Genomic DNA, 21,810 nt, shown 5'->3' on the forward strand with positions numbered 1-21,810 from the left:
TTTTTTAGTTTTCCTTCCCTTATTTTTCTTTACGAAATGAAATACAAGCTACGATATTAACGAATGAACAATATTATTCATAATCCTAATTTCTTCCTCCCACTGTGTTTATTTCCACAGGGGTCCCAGTGCATAAGATCGTCTGTCCCAAGTCATGAATTTCTGATTGACACACAACACATAATTTAGCCTGGATGGCACTCCCAAGCGCAATGCATGCTGGGAAGGGGCTACATCATAGAGTGTGTTTAGTAGATGAAAGTCCTCTTTCAGGTCCAGTGTAAACCGTCAGAAACCAGTGGACTTGATTTGTGGCTGAGCTGGTTCTGTTAAGACGCCCTCTTTACCTGAACGAACAACACAGAAATATAAAACACAACATGGGATCTGGAGACTTCGTACACATTTTTCTGCTCTGTAAATTTATATTTAAACATACTGAAGTGTGTTAAACGCAAGTCTTTGAGGGGGTTTCCTCACCATCTCCGGCTCCGCGGTCCAGTGACTGCATTCAGAGGCTTGTAGACCAGATCTCTTAATATTTTATCCACAGGAAGAGGTTTTCTTAATTTCTTTAGAAGTTTGTAGTGATCAGCTTCAATGTGCTACAACATCAGGTCAGAAGAAACGCATTGAGATTTACTGTATCCTACTGTGTGTCAGGGTGAATCTCTCAGAAAATATGTACATGCCACAATTGAGCCACAAAAAGAGAACAGAAAGGGAAAAAAATCAGCAACGACAGAGCAATTGTAGAAAAACCTTTGATTATTATGATTATTATTAATATATACACACACATCACATTTATTTGTTTATATTAAATCAGCATAAATTATAAGCTGTACAACAAAATAATACTGTAGTGAATTAAGACTATTTTATAGCACATTTTTAATAATATATGCACAATATAAAAAACCTGCATCAGTGAACAGGTAAGAAGAAACACTGAGACGTTTATTTTATTTTTTGAATATTAATTCAGAAAAGGTGTGTACAAAAAATTGTGTTTTAATGTATTAATGCTGTACTGTGTGCGTGTGTGTGTGTGTGTTTTACTCTCAGCTGCTGTAGTTTCCTCATCAGCTCCTCAGTGGTGTTCATCTGGTCTGGTCCATGTTTTTGATCACATGTCACTGGACGCTCGATTGTGATTGGCTGAGTCTTTCCCTTTGACTCAGGGTCTCAGTCAGTGATTGGTCAGCTGGAGAGAGGCAGGGCGTCTCCTGCTCCTCTTCCTCGTTGATGAAGGACGATGAAGTCATGTTTTGAGTCTTTGAGCTCGTCTGTGAGAGCACTCCACTGATCTCTGGGCATGACCAGATAAAACATGTCTTGTTATTAACACAAAAGTTAAAACTAAAAATACAAATATGAAAAAATTGAATGGAATAGAAATAAAACTGATTGTTTTTTTCAAAATGTATAAAATATTTGCTGAAAACTTAAATAAAATTAGAATGATATATGTTTCTTGGCCAGTTCACTTAAATAAATGTTATGTTTTAGTATTACAAATAATAAAACATAAAAAATAGATAAAATAAACAATAAAACATTTATAAGATCTAAATATTAGATAAAAGCTTAAAGTTAACGGAAATGTATAATGCTGACTCTACAAGTAAAATGATTTATGTTTAAGTACTAAAACTAAAACTAAAATAATAAAAGCAAAAACAGAATTATTCTACCAAGAAAATAAAAAATTTAAAAACAGACTAATAGGAAACTAAATGACTAAAATGAAAATATAAAACAAATGAATATGGATAATTAAACAAAAATAAATAAATATATAAATTAAAAATGAAAGCTGCAGCAATGTCACTTAGCAAACTGATACAGAAAAACAATTTTGATGCAACATCTCATAATTTTTTCATAATATTTAATAGAATTTTAATTAAATTTATTTATTACATATTACACGTAATTTATAAACTTCCAGTATATAAAAAAAATCATTTATTAAAAACAAATAAAAATTTGATTATTTATAAAAACTCATAAAATTCACAGCTGAGCTGACGGTAGTTTTATATAACATTTCTCCAGGTTCAGTCACGTTATTGATTACAAAAGGAAACGCGTTGAATGATGAATCGCTGTGGCTCAAGACAGAACGAGACCGGAGTTACACCAGATTCTGTGACCATCGTATTCTGTGCCCCTAGTAGGCGCTGTTGTCACTGTTTGGCTTGAACTCGATCACTCAGCAGCACGCAAACTGCGTACACGTTCATGGCGCGCGTGCACATCAAATGAGCGCGTCTATACGTACAGACTGTGTTGAATTCAATGTGCAACATTTCCAGGGAAGAACTTGTGTCTAATATGACCTGTACAGCTGATACATCAAATTATTTGGATTTATTTATTAATTCAAATTCTTAACCGCTTCTTAAATAAATAAAAATTAAAGTGACTTTGTGGAAAGTTTGTTTAGAAATGCTTGTTATTCAATTCGTTATGCTCGACTTAATTAACCAATTAAACATTTCATGAATGAACACAATCCTGTTGTTTGCAGAGTAGCCTATTTTTGTAACTTTATTTTGTATGCAAAGTAAATGTTTAACAATGTTCATGAAGCCGATGTCACACAAACAGGCTTCTCATGTTTTTAGAGGGGTCATCACAATTTGTGACCATTGTTATGTATTTCACTTGCTGACTTTAAATCTATGACAATTGAGTGCATATATCTTTTTTCTCTCGCTAACGTCAGCTGTTGACAACAGAGGACCGATTTTACAAGCAGCAATTTTTCTGTGTGGTTAAGGAAGGACTTTTATCGTTTTTGGAAACAGTGGTTGAGCCCACAAGGTGAAAACTGACAAAATAACAAAAATGACAAATATACAGGCTATACATTTATTTAATATATATAATATTTATTTATGTGCTTTTTGGTAAGTCTTCTGGAATGTATATAATTGTACTATTTTTTTACATGGTTTAATACATTTTGTAAAAAAAAAATTAAATAAAAAAAACCTTGCCTGTTTGATTTGTTCTTTTACAGTGATATGTAGCCCATTTGTGTTGTGTGCTTTAAATCATCGCAATTTTAAAAATGACAACAAAATAATGATTCTACGCCACTCTAATGTAAGCATTCAGCAACCGTGATTCAGTAGATATAAATAAACGAATTGTTATAGTATTTACGGTAAAAAATAAAAATACAAAAACTTTGTTCCCTGACCGGGAATCGAACCCGGGCCGCGGCGGTGAGAGCGCCGAATCCTAACCACTAGACCACCAGGGAGCGGTGTTCACCAGAGCCTCATGAGCAGTCATAAAGGTAGAGTGTCTGATACCGTGATTAAATCTACATCCGTACAGTTTCTGGTTAGTGACATGATTTGTCAGATTAGAGGCGATATCAAGATTAAAAAAAAACCCCTGTAAAATCACAGACTAACGACTACGAAAATAATTAATACCGTTTTTACCATGTTTGGGTTACTCTTAATTTAATCATTATCATATTGTTGTTGTTTTTTTTGTTTGTTTGTTGTTGTTTTGTTTTTCCATACCCTTAATATGTTTAATTTAAATTATAAGCAGAGGTCAAAAACAGTCACGCCGGGGTTTCGAACCTATTCATCACACACAGAGAACTGAAAATGCTACAGTTACAGTTTAGCGGGTTCAACTAAAATAAACAATGTTGTTTATTTTGAAATGTTCATATAGAAATTGTATATACAAAATAAGATATGTTAAGAATAGCATTTATCCTTGTAATTTTTAAATTCCTCTTATTAAAATGGTTGAGACAAAGTGGCATAATGGAATACTAAATTCCAACATCTAATTTTAGACTATATGGAGAGGTCAAATGGTAAGAGAAAGGCAGTAACGTTGCCTAATTTGGTAGGAAATGGGCGTGGAGGACTGAGTCCTGCTAAGGAAGGGCACATCTGGGCAGCGTTACAGGAGAGGAGAGGGTCTCGCTTCTCCTTTGTGATCAAAACTGGAATAAAGCGAAGAAGTCTGTATAAGGTATGTCTGTATCGTTGGTTTTCTAATTGTCTTTTGGGTTAGTTTTGTTTGCATTGGCATTATTGTTTTGGTAGATATGACGCTTCAGCCTGAGGAATGCGCCTAATTTCCATAAATACGCTTTTGAGAAAATACTCAAGTAACGTTAGCCTAGTTTATACATGCATTTATACAGTGCGTACTTTGGGAACATTTTGTAAGCGCACCCAAAAGTTCTAGAATTCTGTTAAATGCGTTCAGTTCAGTGTTTAGAATGTTTGGTTTTCGAGCCCCACGTTCATCTCAACCTCAACCGACCCATAAAACACAACAGCCACACCCGCTACCACATCCGTTAGCTGCTAGAAAGATGGAGGAAAGACGTGCTGAGGTAACAGTTTGGATCTATATGTAGGCTATGAAGTAATAAAAAAATAACAACAGAGAGGTAATATATACTTTAAGTCTGCCACACTGACTTAAAAAAAACTCTAGTAGAGATGTTTGTGTGAACAAAAAGTGGTGATGTGGAGGAAGTGACCAGTAGCTGAGTCACTTCTGCTGATGGGTTTGTTAGATATGTGGTGTTACCTCATGGGTTTAAATGGATGTCAGAAACTAGCTTAAATTGGGACATAGTATGTCAATTTCAAAATCTACATCTGAGTTCTTAAAGAAACAGTACACCCAAAAATGAAAAATCTGTCATGTCATTCCAAACCCAAACCCATCTTTACCCTAATTTAAAAAGGAGATTTTAGGAAGAACGACCAGTAGTTACATTTAAGTAGCTGTTTGCTGTATTGTGAATCAGATTTGAGAGTTATGGTGGAGTGGAAAGGCACACAATTAACTCGCACAATCCCACATAGTATTTTATAGTAAATTCTAGTGTTTTTGAACCATACTATAATAAAGTGTATTGCACTGTATATATTATATTATTAACAAAATGTTTGAATGCTACATCATACTGTATAAAAAAAAAAAAACTATAGTATTTACTGCAAATTACTGTAGTATTTTTTCATGTACAATGAAACGTTTCAACTTATAGGACTTCTAGCAGTGGTGTGGACTTTTCTGTTCTCACTGAATCAACATGATTATTCAAAATATATAGTTAAAGTTTACATCTTTGGTGTGAAACTGTGAACAACACATAATTCCAAACATGTTCCAGAGAAGAAAGTTGAATGAGTTAGAAACAGTTTAAGTAAATATCGATACAAGTTTTCATTAATGTATTTACTGCTGCTTAAAACGCAATCATGATGAAAATACTCACTTTCAACTCTGGAAGTCAATGGCCTATCAACAATTGTTTGGTTATCAACATTCTTTAAAGTGTCTTCTTTTGAAGAAAGAGATTCCTATATGCCTGGTACAACACAGGATGAATAAATGATGCCACAATTTTCTTTTTGAATGACCTGCTTCTTTAAAATCAGTCTAGGGAGTGAGTGCATATCTCTAACATTTTTTTTTGTTGTTGTTTTTGGATCAGTAAATAACGGTTACACAACCAAGACATGAATGCAATGTAATACAATGCACACTTAAGTCAATGCAGTACAGGAAACAGGCCACACAGTTCCTCCTAAAAGCGTTCAGTGTCCTAAACGGGTCACATGTTCACACAAACAGGGCTAAAGTGCTTCTCTTGAGCGTGTAGTCTTTGTAACTCGATCAGTGATTGAAGCGGGTCAGATTTCTCAGCCAATGGCATGCTTTGTTGATTCAGATGGTAGTTATTTTCCTTTCCTTTGCACACAAAATGTATTCTTATATCTTCATAACATTCATATTTCCCATTAACAAATAAACCATTGCTTAAAAAGTGATCATGTACACTAAATAAAAAATGTGTTAAGTATGAAGTATGTGTTAAGTTTTTTTTCCCTGAGCTACATTAAAGCGATAGTTCACCAAAAATGTCATCATTTACTCACCTTTACTCAAGTTGTTTCAAGACAATTTGAATAATGTTGGTAACCAAAATGTTGCTAGTAGCCATGACTTCCAAAAAATGCCATGGAGGTCCATGGCCTACCAGCAACTATTAACATTCTTCAAAATATCTTCTGAGACATGTCGACTTGTTACATGTTTAATGCCACAGAGGTGATTAAATGATGCCAAAATTCTCTTCAAAACCACTCTGGGAATGAGTGCTTATCTATAACGTTTTGGGGATCAGTACTTGATGGTTATGCAACCAATGAATGAATGCGATACAATACACACTTTACTAAAGCTAGTGCAGGAAACTGACCGCACTAAAAGTGTCAAACCTAATTAACAGGCTACATATTTAACATCCAGGGCTGAAGTGCTTCTCTTGAGCTTGTTGTCTTTGTAACACGATCATTGATTGGTGCACATACAGAAGGTCCAACTGCCTCTCTTTTTGTCCTTTGCAGAATCACCAGAAGGACACACATTGCACTCCTTTGACGTCCAGAAACTTCTCCAATAATGCCTCTGGTGGTCTTGAAGACTTCCCGTCCCATGTGGGCGCGTTTGGCCGCTCTAGTGTTCACTTGTGTGGCGTTTAGCATTGCGGCCCACGGAGGGGCAATCAACAACAGCATGTACGACTGGTGCATCTTCTGCTGGGCTTTCAGCTTCGCCGGGACCCTGCTGGTTTTGCTGGTGGAGGTCATGGGTCTCCAGGCTCGTGCCCCCTTGTCCTGGAAAAACTTCCCTATTACGTTTGCCTGCTACGCTACGCTTCTTTGCCTGTCGGCGTCCATCATCTTCCCGCTCTACTTCGTGAAGGGCCAAGTGGCACGCGATGAGACTCGAGACCTCCGAATCGTCTCCACGGTCTTCTCCTGCCTGGCCACCATAGCGTATTTCATCGAAGTGAGTTTGACGCGAGCGCAACCAGGTGAAGTCGCCGGGTACATGGCCACGGTTCCAGGCCTGCTTAAGGTTTGTGAGACCTTCGTGGCCTGCATCATATTCATGTTCATCAGCAACCCTGTCTCTTATGATAGTCACTCGGCCCTGAAGTGGTGCATGGCTGTCTACTGCATCTGCTTCGTGATTTCGGCGGCCATCGTGATCATGTGCGTCGGTGAATGCACCGGGTTCCTTCCGTTCCCATTCGCACGCTTCCTTTCCGCCTACGCTCTGCTTTCGGTCATCATGTACCTCACTGCCACCATCATTTGGCCGATCTTCAAGTTTGACAGCCGTCATTCAGGGAGCTCAAGGCGACCAGGCTCCTGCGGAAACAGTAACGATTTGTGTTGGTGGGATAAACTAGTGGCTGTGGCTGTTCTCACCGCTCTCAACTTCCTGATCTACCTGGCGGATCTGGTGTATTCTGCCCGATTGGTGTTTGTCACGGTGTGAGAGAGCAAACGGTCGTCTTTTCCCTGACACTGGGGATATCTTTGATTTTTAGCAGACTCTGCTTCAATGATTTTGAGCTTTATTCCAAGTTTCTGGAGGAGGAGGAGCAAAATGTTCAGTGAAAAATGGTGCGTTCAAGTTAGAAAGATTGCATTTATGAGTTTTACACACATGAACGCAACCACTAAGTAGTAATTAAGAGTGGGAAACAGTATTATTTTGGTCCCGCTGATATATAGCTAAACATTATATTAAAAATATTGCCTTGGCAGCTAGCTAAGTTTAATCTAAGATTTGGTGATTTGGATTTTTTGAAGCCTTGAGTTTCTGACATGGTGGACGCAATAGATACAGTCGGTTTTCATGATCAATTTGTTGAAATAAATTCATTTATTTCTATTTGTACACTAAAACTAGTCAAATTGCATGAACAAAATACAATAGTATTGTTAATTTATGATATAATATGTATCAATTTAGTTTACAATTGGGAATTGAAAAGACAAAAACACAATTAATGCAAATTCTTTATTCCTTGTTTTATAGAAGTTGAGTTGTTTTTCATAGAAAAGGTACATCACCATATTGCCACTATTCCCAGCACATAAATGCGAACTCCCCAGGAGGACTTGAACGCACCATTTATTTGTATTTTTAATGTGGTTAGTGCATTTTCTGATTCTGCCGCTGCTGCCTTATGATGGTGTATCACATTCACATCGCTGTGTTGAACTACTGTACATCTTTATACTGTTTTATGTGACTTGAAGTGTATGTTTTTCACATGTAAGTGTCATGGAAGGTGGACGGGGCCAAAAGTATTTAAACAGAATGTGTGAAATGTTTCTGTGGAATTTGAACGCGTTTGTCCGCATTTGTTAATTTTGAATGTATTTCTTTTGCATGTGTAGACCCACACATTCTGGCCGTGTTATATTATCTGATGTTTGCATACATGTATATGTGCATACCAGTGTACCATTACAACATCCTTCATAAAAAAACTTGATGTTTTATTAATGCGAACACACAGTGCATGGTGAAACAATGAAATTTCACGCGCTCCTTTTAAAATCTTTTGACCCCTTCTGCCTTCCATAAAGTGTTTTCCTTGTCACGTTTCATGGTAGTACCATTTCAGCCAGGTTTGTGTTCATGTGTTATAATGAATGTGAACAATTCCAGAGCAAAGCATTTTTATACAATTTTTTTTTTTATAATATTGTCAAATGTATCAAGAACAAATAAAGTTCACTGTGAAATATAAACAAGTTTGTATTCTAATTTACACTTTGTTTATTGGTTTTCATTGGTATATTTGTGAAAGTATATGTTTCAAGAAGCGTGCGGGAAACCACGAGTCTTTGGGTTCTGGGGGAAGTATGGTTGAAAAGCTGGAACTTAAAGGAATTGATGGAAGGGCAGCACCAGGAGTGGAGCTGTGGCTTAATTTGACTCAACAGGGGAAACCTCACCCGGCCCGGACACGGAAAGGACTGACAGATTGATAGCTCTTTCTCGATTCTGTGGGTGGTGGTGGATGGCCGTTCTTAGTTGGTGGTAAGGCATAATTTATAAAAACAAAACAAAAGCTATTCCGTTTCCTTCTTCCATATTCTCTTGCAGATCTTCTAGTAAAGTACATGAATATGACATGACTGTCCACAAGCTTCCATGATGAAATGTCACTTTATATATATAAAAAAAAAAAAAGAATTTAATTCATGTTTAATATAAAGAGATAATCAACTTGTATTAATTGACTTCTACAGAGGTGTTCATTCAGACCTTAAATTTTCAAGCAAAGTCATGTCATTTTTAATGTGTTTTAGAAAATATATGCCTTTTACGGAACCCTGCACATGACATGCAAGAAAATTTTTTTATTCTGCACACGATTTACTAATTCGTTCCCTCAATGTACTAAAATGATGCAAACGATTACTATTGAGTTCCATCGATTTACTATTGCTTTCCCTCAATTTACTATTGCATTTTTAGGTTTTGTATAAGTAATAAGCACAACGATTATCTTCCAGACCTCACTTTATTCCGAACAGTAACTTCACATGTCTTTTCACTAAGCCCCTTCTTCTTCTCCCTTTCTGTTGTACCCACTTCTCCTTTTTACAAGACAACGTCCCTAGAGGTAGCATTAGGAATTACAGTACATGATACAACATTTCCCCTTTTTGTAAAAAACATTCTCCTTAACTCAACAGAAGAAAACATGTACCCTGAATAAGTAGTTGGGACAACATAGACAACTATTCAGTAACAGTCCATACATTATATTCAATGCATGTAAACAGTGACATCTCTGTAACTAATAACTCATAACATCAGCACATGAATGGTCAGCAGAAGCAATCAGTTAACATTTGAACATATTTAATAACATTGTTTCACTGTTACTTCAACCACTTTTGTAAACCAAGGAGCAATTAAATAATTCAGAACATTTCTCTTTTTTTTTTCATCGAGAGCTACACCTGTGCAACTTGGATGTAAAACAGTCCTGTTTAGTGTACATCATAGTCCTTGTGCCAAACAGGCTTTTGTCTCATACGAGAGACTTTCACAGAACTGTGCTTAGTGTTTTGTGTTACTGGCACGGTCAGTCATTTCAGGCGAGTATGGCAGGTGAGCAGCATTCCACTTTCTTCTATCACTGAGCAGGAATGTGTTGGGTCCAACTCTCTTCTCTACTCTTACAGGAGCAGAGAATTTAGGATGACCTTTTGGAATTGCACAAGGACACCTTATTCTCACTTTTCCTCCCAGTCAAAAGCGAGGATTATGAGAACTTTGTTTGTGATCGGTGTATAATTTCATTTTGTCCTGTTTCTTTTTCACATGTTCATGGACAGCAGCAAGATCACATTTGCCCTCCCCATGTAAAGGCAGGATGTTAAGCTTGGTTCGCATCTTCATCCCATACAAGAGCTCGTATGGTGACACACCCATCGTAGCTTGAGGGGTTGCCCGATACGCCTGGAGCCCCTCGGTAACAGCTCTGTTCCAGTGTTAATTTCGTTGACTAAATATTTTCGTCATTATTTTCGTCACGAATATATTTTTGCGGACGAAAACGAAACGAAAACTAAAAAAGAAGGCACTGATGGAGACTAAAACTATGACTAAATTGATTGCCATTATCGTCAACGAATAAAGGACGAGACGAAAATAGACTGTGACGAAAATCAAATCAGCAGACGGGAGAGATGCGAGGAATCAACAAAAGAACCGGCAAAACGGAACAGGCGAGACTGCATGAGAGAAGAGAACCAATCAGAGCCTGACTTATTGAGACGTGAAGCGAAGGTTTTCAGTTTTTAAAAGAGCTCCCGGGAAGTCGGCATTCGAAGAGGTGATGTCTAAAAGAGCGACAAAATGTCCACAGCTCACTTCACGTTTGACGACGAACAAAACAAAACAAAGTGTAAAGCACGCGGAGCGCTCATTCGTGGCAAGAACACAACCAATTTGAAAAGACATTTACAGACGAGCCACCTGGACATTTTCTCAAATGTAATTTCACAACGATGTTCATTTGTTTATTGAGCTAAGCAAAATTGGAAGACTGCAGTGCGTAGATGTTGTAGCATTAAATATTACGAACTGAAAAGTACTGTAAAATAGCCCCTTCTTCAAGTTAGATGAGAGCACAATACTAATACGTAATATTATGATACATACATTTGATTAATACTAATGTTTAGTATATTTTATAATGTTCTACTTGTTGACAATATCACAAATATTTCTAGATTAGTCATGTGAAACGTGAATGTTAACATCCTATCATTATACATACTAATCTAGCAATAGTGTAGTATTTAAAACATACAATATTGCTAGACAAATGAATACCTTATAAAATATTGTTACTTTTTTTATCCACCCAACTTATTAAATATTTACTTTAAATGTATGCACTTATTGTTCAGCTCAGCTGTAAGCTTTAAGGTCCTGGACCTAACTTTATTTTTCTTTTATTGATGGTCAATTGGCAGCTAGTTATTGTTTACATTATCATGACAGTGTTTGTTGCTGCATAAAAGCTTTTGAATTGAAATAAAGACACAGTTGTGTTGAAATAAAGTTGAATTTGTGTTTTATATATTTTGGTTAAGTTTGTTTCCTATACCAGCTGTAAAAAATTGTCTAGTAAATCTGTTATTGATTTTAGTCTTATTTTAGTCGACTAAAATACCAAGCAATTTTAGTCGACTAAAATAAGACTAAAATTAATACAAATCAGATGACTAAAACTTGACTAAAACTAAAAAGAATTATAGTCAAAAGACTAAGACTAAAACTAAATTAAAATTTCGTGTCAAAATTAACACTGCTCTGTTCCATGGTTGTGAGTGTTGAAAGGCAGTCTGGATGCACCTTTCAATGCACGGTGAAATCTTTCGACCGCACCATTAGCCGCAGGATAGTACACAGATGTGCGTATGTGTTTCATGTCCCGTTCCTTCACAAACTCAGCAATGTGTACCATTATCCGTAACGATACATTCTGGGTTGCCATGATGACTAAAAACAGTGTTCAGAATTTTTAACGTCCTCAGTAGTTGCACTACTAGCAAATGCAAGCTCACGCCACTCGGAATGATAGTCTGTGAGCGTTATAGCATACCTGCAACCATGGGTGGCTGTTTCAAATGGTCCGACTTTATCCAGACCCAGTTTTTTCTACGGATCCTCAGGGAACTGAACTGGCTGCAGAGGTGCTGGATGCGTCAGAGCAGATTTGTCATTGGACTGGCAGGGTATACATGTAGCAATCATTGACTGGACCTGAGCGTCCATCTGCGGCCACCAGTAAAGATCCCGCAACCTCTGTTTTGTGCGGACTATGCCTTGGTGAGACTTGTGTGCCAAGGAAATAAAAGTGTGTCGCAAGGCCACAGGGACTAACAACCTTGTTCCTCTGAAAAATGAAAGCATCTTTCACTGCGAGTTCCTCTCTCACTCTGAAGTATGGAATCATGTCCTGACTCACCGCTTTGATGGAGGGTGGCCAGCCCTGTGTAATTTGCTTTCGCAGCATTTACAGTTCAGGACAAGCAACACAGGAAGTTTCAAAATCAGTCACTGAAAGAGAACTTAATGTTGAAGAAATTAATGCAACTATTTCAGGCTCTAAATCACCAGAGGAATCAGCAGGTGCCGGCATGGGAAGACGAGACAAGCAGTCTGCTGTGTGGTTCTGGGAACCCGGCCGATATACAACGTCATAGACAAAACAAAGCAGACGAGCTGCCCAACAACAAGCAATCCGCATTCCGGCTCTCCCCATGCTTTTTGTAGTCAGTAAGGTGGTGAGTGCCTGGTGATCTGTGCGAAGTGTAAAACGATGGCCCAAAATATACTGTCGCCATTTTTCAGTAGCCCACACACATGCCAGAGCCTCCTTCTCCACTATAGATTTTTTTCTAGTGTGCAGGAAGCAAAAGCCACTGGTTTTTCTGTTCCGTCTAGTTGCACTTGGGTGAACACTGCACCCAACCCGTAGTCACTGGAATTTTTTATAATTTATCACCAGCCCAGACTCTTTCAATTTCTGCAACACAGTACTGAGGTTCAAGTCATGCTCCTCAGATGTCTTTCCATAGACGATAACATCATCCAGGTAATTTTTGACACCTGGTACGCCCCTCCAGGATGCCAGGCCAAAAAGAACCCTGCAATATCTGAACAGGCCATCGTGAGTGATAAAAGCTGTAATAAAACAAAGTTTTTTACACATCCTATTTCAGTATCTGTCAGGGATGTGGTATTGGTGGCCATGACCGAGGAGCAGATATTATCACCTTTTATTTGAAGTTTTAGGGCAGATATCAAGTCAATGCCTAACAAAGCAGTCCCTTTATCTAAGCCCCTTCTTCTCCCTTTCTGTTGTACCCACTTCTCCTTCTTACAATACAACGTCCCTAGAGGTAGCATTAGGAATTACAGTACATGATACAACACATTCCCTATTTGCTAAATCGTGCGCACTATTTATAAATCGAGTGGACAAAATAGTAAATCGAGGGAATGCAATAGTAATCGTGTGCGCGTTTTAGTACATTGAGGGAACAAATTAGTCAATCGTGCACATGATTTAGCCTAATATTTTTTTCCTGCATGTCATGTGCGGGGCTCCGCAGATTTTCAACACTTTTAAGCATTACAGAAATACCTCAGGTGTGATTTATTTTTATTGAACACTTCACTGACACTTTTATAAATTATACATATAACTAAGCAGACTTGTTTATCTGAATGTATGATGTATTTACATCAAATATAATTATTTCAAGATAAGATATTGCGCATTTACATTTTCAGAATAATTTGATGATTTCACTTCAAGTCGAAGCTTTGGTTATGATGGTTACCTCTTTTGAAAACTATATCTGTGTATTTTTCAATTTAATTGCATATTTCCTTGTGATCATCTGTAGGGAAGCTAGGCTAAATGCAGAGTTGTCAGTTGGGCGTGTAATTCATAAAGACCAGCAGCATTTGCTTCACCCCGAAGCCTTGTTCGTTTACAGGATCTCCAGAGAAACCAGTGATGAATGTGTGATGTGAGAAACATCCAGATGGTTCATGGGAATTATTTTTCTAAATATGATAACATGAGATTCTGAAGGATTATTTGAAGTAGCCTAACAATAGCAAATGTAGCCGTACTGAGCATTACATTATACCTCTTTAAAGGACTTCAGGCCTTGATCTTCAGCGCTAGAAAACAGTAAAGGTAATGTGGATTATTTACACTTCAGACTTTTCTATTGTGCTAATAATAGTGTTTGACTTTGTTTACCATCTGTCTATCTCTCAGGAATACTTTTGTGTCCGATTCTGAAGGAATGTGCTGTTCAGAGAGATTGTGACATGAAGTTGGAGGTGTGTGAAAGCGTACTGGTCGCTCTGGTAATTCCTGTAGCTCATGCAGTGTCTATGACTCACTTAAGGGTGCTTTGACCAGTGAAACTCTTCAAGTTGTTCACTGATACACATCGAATGGACTTTATATTACAGTGGCTTTTTATTAAATGATCATAAAGAGAACAAGGAACCAAGACTGGATGCAATTTGAGATAAAAACACCATTAATATAAAGTAATTTTGATTCATTACTGCACCTCAATAGACGGAACATGGGAGGTAAGAGATGATAGCATTAATGAAGTACCTTTCCTTATGATTCTCGTATATGAGATGATATTTGACTTTGAACAATTCAAAGTGTTGCCATGTTTAAGATGAAAAGCTACTAGAGTTTTTGAACTTAAGAAGATCAGACGATAATAGTCTTAAAGGGGCAGTTCCCCCCAAAATGAAAATGGTTATCATTTATCAAACCTCAATTTAGACTGAATTGTGATTGTTTCAAAAATACATGACTTAAATTTTTGCTACGGAACATCAAGGTCTCAAATTGTTTTTAAATACAATGAAAATCAGTGAATTCTTTGTTATTCAGAATAAAATAGCTTCAATCTGATGCCTTACACCCAGTTATGCATAAGAGTTCAGTCTGTAGACCTCAAAGTATATTATGACAAATACTTTTTATCATTGTCATCATTACTCATTGTATCATAATTTTAACATTGTACGAGTTATTTTTTATAATATCCAACTTCAATTTCAACGTTTTATCTATAACTTTGACCTAGTATGTCAAGTATGACTTTTTCATCATTTTGAAATCTCATAATTTAAATAATCATGACTTAGTATATCAGTGGCATATTTATGACTTTTATGTCAACATTATGGCATATGTCATGAGTTAATATTTTTATTTCATAATAAAAAGCATGCTTTTTCTCAAGTGGCAGAAATTTAATTCCATATTATGGCTATATTTTCAAGAATTAATATAGATCTGTAGACCTCATTAAATAGGTAAGATCCTTTAATAACAACTTATTTTTTTCTTTCTTTTTTTTTCAAACAGCTTCTGACTCTCTGCCGGAGAAAAGGATTGTGCTTCTTGGGAAAACCGGAGATGGTAAGAGCAGCGCCGGGAATACGATTCTCAAACAACAAGTCTTCAAGAGCAAAGCTTCTCCTGAATCAGTGACGACTGAATGTGTCAGCGGAGACCGCAAGGTCCACGGCAAAAAGATCACCGTTATTGACACGCCTGGACTCTTCGACACCGGTCTGTATGAGGAGGCCATCAAATCTGAGATCATTCGTTCTGTGATCGAAAGCTCTCCGGGTCCAGACATGTTCACCATCGTCCTGAAGGTGGGGAGATACACGGGACAAGAGATGGAGGTCGTGGATAAAATCGTGGAGTATTGTGGAGAAGACATCTTCAATCACTCAGTGGTTTTATTCACTCACGGAGAACAGCTGGAAGGACAAACCATCGAGGAGTTTGTCAAGATGAGTCCGAAGCTACAGGAGCTGGTTGATAAATGTGGAGGCCGCTGTCACGTCATCGACAGCAAATACTGGAGAACCCATCAAACGGGATACAGGAGCAACAGAGTCCAGGTGAAGAACCTGCTGGAGACCATCGAGCAGAAGCTGAAGGACAATCAGAACGCCTGCTACACCAACGAGCTGCTTCAGATAGTGGAGGAGGAGATTCAAGATGAGATGAAGAACATAAACCAGGTCAATATGTCACCAGAAGAGAGTCGAGAAGAGGCCAAAAAGATAGTGCAGAAAAAACTTCTGGTTAAGCTGGCAGGAGTGACCACGGGAATACTTACCGGTGCGTTTCTGGGCATCGGGGTCGCTGTGGCCTCCGTCGTGTCTTTACTGAAAGCCGCTAATGATGCCGGAGTAATAGAAGCCGGAACCGTAGCCGGGGCCGCGGGAGTCACGGGATAGTGGCGGGAGCAGCGGCGGTGAAGGCGGGGATCATCGCCGCAGGGGCCGGGGCCGGGGTCGGAGCTGGTTCCGGTATCGCTGCAGCTGCGGGGGTCGCTGTCGGAGTCGCGGCTCTCGCCGGAGCGATCGGGGGAGGAGTCACCGGATGCAAAGCCGCAGAAGAAACGGACTCGGTGTGTGACGCTATAAAGAATACCGCGAAACTCAACTATGAGAATGCCAAAGGTGCGGTGAAAAAGGCAAAGAAACATCAACTCTTTTAAAAAAGAGACAAACGAATGTACTGATCCTGGAACAGACTAGTGTTTTGTTTTTATTTTATTTTTTTTCATTCTTGTTTTTTGGTAATATGTGATTAGCCTGTTTAAGGCAAATATGACATGAGTGTTGTCTAAATTATGCATGGGGGGTTATCTTAAACTATTTCAACAACTGACAATTTAAAGGATTAGTTCACTTTCAAATCAACATTTCCTGATTATTTACTCACCCCCATATCATCTAAGATGTTTATGTCGAAAAGAAATTAAGGTTTTTGATGAAAACACTCCAGGATTGTTCTCCTTATACACTGTGTTCCATATTATTATGCAATTCACATATCAATAGGATTTCAGTACAATAAAGAGTCAGATTTTTGTTTTTCACATCATTTCAGGTAACTGCTCTCAATCTCAGACAGGCTTGTTAAATAGTTTGTGTGATTATTTAACTCTAGGATGACATGATTGTTTGTAGGATGCTTGTGGGTTTGTTGTTTTATTCTCACTGTTACGTGTAGGCTAAATGCTGCAATGTTATATTATTTTAGAAATGTTTTGGTTTTATTGGTTGCAATTTAATTTGTTGCAAACATAATATGGAACACTGTTATTTATTACTTACAAGGGGCAGTGAAAAATATTAACCCAAACGCTTGAAAAAAGAACAGTTGTAGGTGACCCATTTTAGTCATCTTAGATCTATATTTTAATGCATAATATTTGTTTTTAATTCTCTCTGCATTTTATGAACATACAGCCGTTATTTTATTATAATATATATATATTTTGTTCATAATAATAAAATATTCCTCCTATATATCTCCTATGTGTGTGGGTCTCTTTTCATTCTTCTCACAAGAGTATATGGACTAATCTTGGCCTGCATGACAACAGTTGAATCTCTCATTGCATTCTAGTACTTTTCCTATAAGCCTTTTAATTTCAGTGTACACTAAAGTCTTTGCCATATTTGATCTCTTTATACATGAACACATATGTCACTGTCCAGATTTGATGTATTTGATTATCATCATATGAACATGTTGGGTGGCTCTCTGTCCAGCAGGTGGCGCCCTCGCAACGTGAATTATCATGCAGTTAATCTCCGTGATAAAACATTCCAGCAACGTTTGGCATGAAATTAGCTCCATTGTACAAACATCCGGAAGAAGATGCAGGTATGGTTCTCAGTTTATTGAAAGCATGTGGACCATGGGTAGATTGGCCATCTGGCAAGATTATTATTATTATTATTATTACTTTAGATAGGCTCGTTACGGCCCTTGTCCTGTCTTTGCTTGTTCTCGTGCCCCTCCTCAATTTCAGACTTGATTGCTGTCACCTGAGAAGAATTGTTTAAATAGGAGGTTCGCTGCAGGATTCCTCGCATTCTTCCTGCTCTGTTCCAGTGGCTAAAAGCTTGAACGCTGTTCAGGTCCATGCCTCGCTCGGGACGCCAGCATTCTTCACCGATGCACATTTGAGTTTAAGTTTATGTCTTCTGTTACACTCAACACTTGCACTCATACACATCATACATCCATGCGTTTGCCCTACACTACTGATATTGACATTCACACACCCCACATTTGGGTTTTGTTGTTTACACTTGTGTTGGATTCACAATAAATTTATCTTTTGTATCGTTTGTTTGTGGCATGGTCTCCTATCGCTTGTCATGGCTCTGAGTTAGCCGCAACAAAGTGGGGGCTCGTCCGGGATTTATTTTACAGTCCAACAGTGCATTATTATTGGGGGATCGTGGACTCTTCTTGAGCATTTGTAATATTTCTGGCCCTTCTGACTTTTTATGTCCAGCTTTTTATGATGATATCTGTCCAGCAGATGGCGTGCATGTAGACAAGTCTGTAATGCCTTGAGAAAACTGACCAATGACTTTTCTAAAAACATCTACTGAGAAAATAAGTAAATAATTAAAAGGGCCCAGAAACCATAGCGGTGACTCCTGACACATAAAAATACTTTTTTGAAGAGATTTGAATTGAATGCATGTTGATGGATGGAGATGCGGATGGAGGTGAAAGTTTCCTCACATGTGGGTTGTTTTTAAGGTGGACGTTTGAGAGGTGTTTCTGGATAAGTTAAGCTGTGTGTATGTGTGTGTGTGTCAGTTTATTACACTGCTATAGTTATTATTCATTATGTCACTGATTGCTTATACGTAGCTATTAGTCAGCCACTAAAAATTTAAGAATGCACAAAAGTAGAAATCATGCCCAAACAAAAGGGATTTCCTTTCTAAAATCCAGTACAGTACAAATACATTGTGCAGGAAATAAAGAAGGAATGTGCTGTTCAGAGAGATTGTGACATGAAGTAGGAGGTGTGTGAAAGCGTACTGGTCGCTCTGGTAATTCCTGTAGCTCATGTAGTGTCTATATGACTCACTTAAGGGTGCTTTGACCAGTGAAACTCTTCAAGTTGTTCACTGATACACATCAAATGGACTTTATATTACAGTGGCTTTTTATTAAATGATCATAAAGAGAACATGGAACCATGACTGGATGCAATTTGAGATAAAAACACCATTAATATAAAGTAATTTTGATTCATTACTGCACCTCAATAGACGGAACATGGGAGGTAAGAGATGATAGCATTAATGAAGTACCTTTCCTTATGATTCTCGTATATGAGATGATATTTGACTTTGAACAATTCAAAGTGTTGCCATGTTTAAGATGAAAAGCTACTAGAGTTTTTGAACTTAAGAAGATCAGACGATAATAGTCTTAAAGGGGCAGTTCCCCCCAAAATGAAAATGGTTATCATTTATCAAACCTCAATTTAGACTGAATTGTGATTGTTTCAAAAATACATGACTTAAATTTTTGCTACCGAACATCAAGGTCTCAAATTGTTTTTAAATACAATGAAAATCAGTGAATTCTTTGTTATTCAGAATAAAATAGCTTCAATCTGATGCCTTACACCCAGTTATGCATAAGAGTTCAGTCTGTAGACCTCAAAGTATATTATGACAAATACTTTTTATCATTGTCATCATTACTCATTGTATCATAATTTTAACATTGTACGAGTTATTTTTTATAATATCCAACTTCAATTTCAACGTTTTATCTATAACTTTGACCTACTATGTCAAGTATGACTTTTTCATCATTTTGAAATCTCATAATTTAAATAATCATGACTTAGTATATCAGTGGCATATTTATGACTTTTATGTCAACATTATGGCATATGTCATAAGTTAATATTTTTATTTCATAATAAAAAGCATGCTTTTTCTCAAGTGGCAGAAATTTAATTCCATATTATGGCTATATTTTCAAGAATTAATATAGATCTGTAGACCTCATTAAATAGGTAAGATCCTTTAATAACAACTTTTTTTTTCTTTCTTTTTTTTTCAAACAGCTTCTGACTCTCTGCCGGAGAAAAGGATTGTGCTTCTTGGGAAAACCGGAGATGGTAAGAGCAGCGCCGGGAATACGATTCTCAAACAACAAGTCTTCAAGAGCAAAGCTTCTTCTGAATCAGTCACGACTGAATGTGTCAGCGGAGACCGCAAGGTCCACGGCAAAAAGATCACCGTTATTGACACGCCTGGACTCTTCGACACCGGTCTGTATGAGGAGGCCATCAAATCTGAGATCATTCGTTCTGTGATCGAAAGCTCTCCGGGTCCAGACATGTTCACCATCGTCCTGAAGGTGGGGAGATACACGGGACAAGAGATGGAGGTCGTGGATAAAATCGTGGAGTATTGTGGAGAAGACATCTTCAATCACTCAGTGGTTTTATTCACTCACGGAGAACAGCTGGAAGGACAAACCATTGAGGAGTTTGTCAAGATGAGTCCGAAGCTACAGGAGCTGGTTGATAAATGTGGAGGCCGCTGTCACGTCATCGACAGCAAATACTGGAGAACCCATCAAACGGGATACAGGAGCAACAGAGTCCAGGTGAAGAACCTGCTGGAGACCATCGAGCAGAAGCTGAAGGACAATCAGAACGCCTGCTACACCAACGAGCTGCTTCAGATAGTGGAGGAGGAGATTCAAGATGAGATGAAGAACATAAACCAGGTCAATATGTCACCAGAAGAGAGTCGAGAAGAGGCCAAAAAGATAGTGCAGAAAAAACTTCTGGTTAAGCTGGCAGGAGTGACCACGGGAATACTTACCGGTGCGTTTCTGGGCATCGGGGTCGCTGTGGCCTCCGTCGTGTCTTTACTGAAAGCCGCTAATGATGCCGGAGTAATAGAAGCCGGAACCGTAGCCGGGGCCGCGGGAGTCACGGGGATAGTGGCGGGAGCAGTGGCGGTGAAGGCGGGGATCATCGCCGCAGGGGCCGGGGCCGGGGTCGGAGCTGGTTCCGGTATCGCTGCAGCTGCGGGGGTCGCTGTCGGAGTCGCGGCTCTCGCCGGAGCGATCGGGGGAGGAGTCACCGGATGCAAAGCCGCAGAAGAAACGGACTCGGTGTGTGACGCTATAAAGAATACCGCGAAACTCAACTATGAGAATGCCAAAGGTGCGGTGAAAAAGGCAAAGAAACATCAACTCAGACTTTTTAAAAAAGAGACAAACGAATGTACTGATCCTGGAACAGACTAGTGTTTTGTTTTTATTTTATTTTTTTCATTCTTGTTTTTTGGTAATATGTGATTAGCCTGTTTAAGGCAAATATGACATGAGTGTTGTCTAAATTGTGCATGGGGGGTTATCTTAAACTATTTCAACAACTGACAATTTAAAGGATTAGTTCACTTTCAAATCAACATTTCCTGATTATTTACTCACCCCCATATCATCTAAGATGTTTATGTCGAAAAGAAATTAAGGTTTTTGATGAAAACACTCCAGGATTGTTCTCCTTATACACCGTGTTCCATATTATTATGCAATTCACATATCAATAGGATTTCAGTACAATAAAGAGTCAGATTTTTGTTTTTCACATCATTTCAGGTAACTGCTCTCAATCTCAGACAGGCTTGTTAAATAGTTTGTGTGATTATTTAACTCTAGGATGACATGATTGTTTGTAGGATGCTTGTGGGTTTGTTGTTTTATTCTCACTGTTACGTGTAGGCTAAATGCTGCAATGTTATATTATTTTAGAAATGTTTTGGTTTTATTGGTTGCAATTTAATTTGTTGCAAACATAATATGGAACACTGTTATTTATTACTTACAAGGGGCAGTGAAAAATATTAACCCAAACGCTTGAAAAAAGAACAGTTGTAGGTGACCCATTTTAGTCATCTTAGATCTATATTTTAATGCATAATATTTGTTTTTAATTCTCTCTGCATTTTATGAACATACAGCCGTTATTT

At 38.0% G+C, this 21,810-nt stretch overlaps 3 protein-coding genes and 1 non-coding gene across 4 annotated transcripts; 3 read left to right on the forward strand and 1 right to left on the reverse strand.

Annotated features, from left to right (window-relative positions):
* Positions 1 to 3,205: 3,205 nt before the first annotated feature.
* trnae-cuc (transfer RNA glutamic acid (anticodon CUC)) lies at positions 3,206 to 3,277 on the reverse strand. The gene has a single exon. It is a non-coding gene; the product is annotated as a tRNA-Glu (tRNA).
* A 626-nt stretch (positions 3,278 to 3,903) lies between these two features.
* On the forward strand, positions 3,904 to 8,630 carry LOC113105459 (myeloid-associated differentiation marker homolog). The gene is made up of 2 exons (XM_026266532.1): positions 3,904 to 4,017; positions 6,420 to 8,630. The coding sequence occupies exon 2, from the start codon at positions 6,475 to 6,477 to the stop codon at positions 7,357 to 7,359; it is 885 nt and encodes a 294-aa protein (XP_026122317.1). The 5' UTR covers positions 3,904 to 4,017; positions 6,420 to 6,474; the 3' UTR covers positions 7,360 to 8,630.
* A 5,755-nt stretch (positions 8,631 to 14,385) lies between these two features.
* LOC113105455 (GTPase IMAP family member 7-like) lies at positions 14,386 to 16,782 on the forward strand. Its single transcript, XM_026266526.1, has 2 exons — positions 14,386 to 14,529; positions 15,329 to 16,782. Exons 1-2 carry the CDS (start codon positions 14,523 to 14,525, stop codon positions 16,216 to 16,218), a joined length of 897 nt encoding a protein of 298 aa, XP_026122311.1. The 5' UTR covers positions 14,386 to 14,522; the 3' UTR covers positions 16,219 to 16,782.
* A 2,162-nt stretch (positions 16,783 to 18,944) lies between these two features.
* LOC113105428 (GTPase IMAP family member 7-like) lies at positions 18,945 to 21,349 on the forward strand. Its single transcript, XM_026266488.1, has 2 exons — positions 18,945 to 19,088; positions 19,887 to 21,349. Exons 1-2 carry the CDS (start codon positions 19,082 to 19,084, stop codon positions 21,083 to 21,085), a joined length of 1,206 nt encoding a protein of 401 aa, XP_026122273.1. The 5' UTR covers positions 18,945 to 19,081; the 3' UTR covers positions 21,086 to 21,349.
* Positions 21,350 to 21,810: the final 461 nt, after the last annotated feature.

The sequence above is a fragment of the Carassius auratus genome, chromosome 7 (genome assembly GCF_003368295.1).
Source record: "Carassius auratus strain Wakin chromosome 7, ASM336829v1, whole genome shotgun sequence".
In the NCBI taxonomy this organism is placed as follows: domain Eukaryota; kingdom Metazoa; phylum Chordata; class Actinopteri; order Cypriniformes; family Cyprinidae; genus Carassius; species Carassius auratus.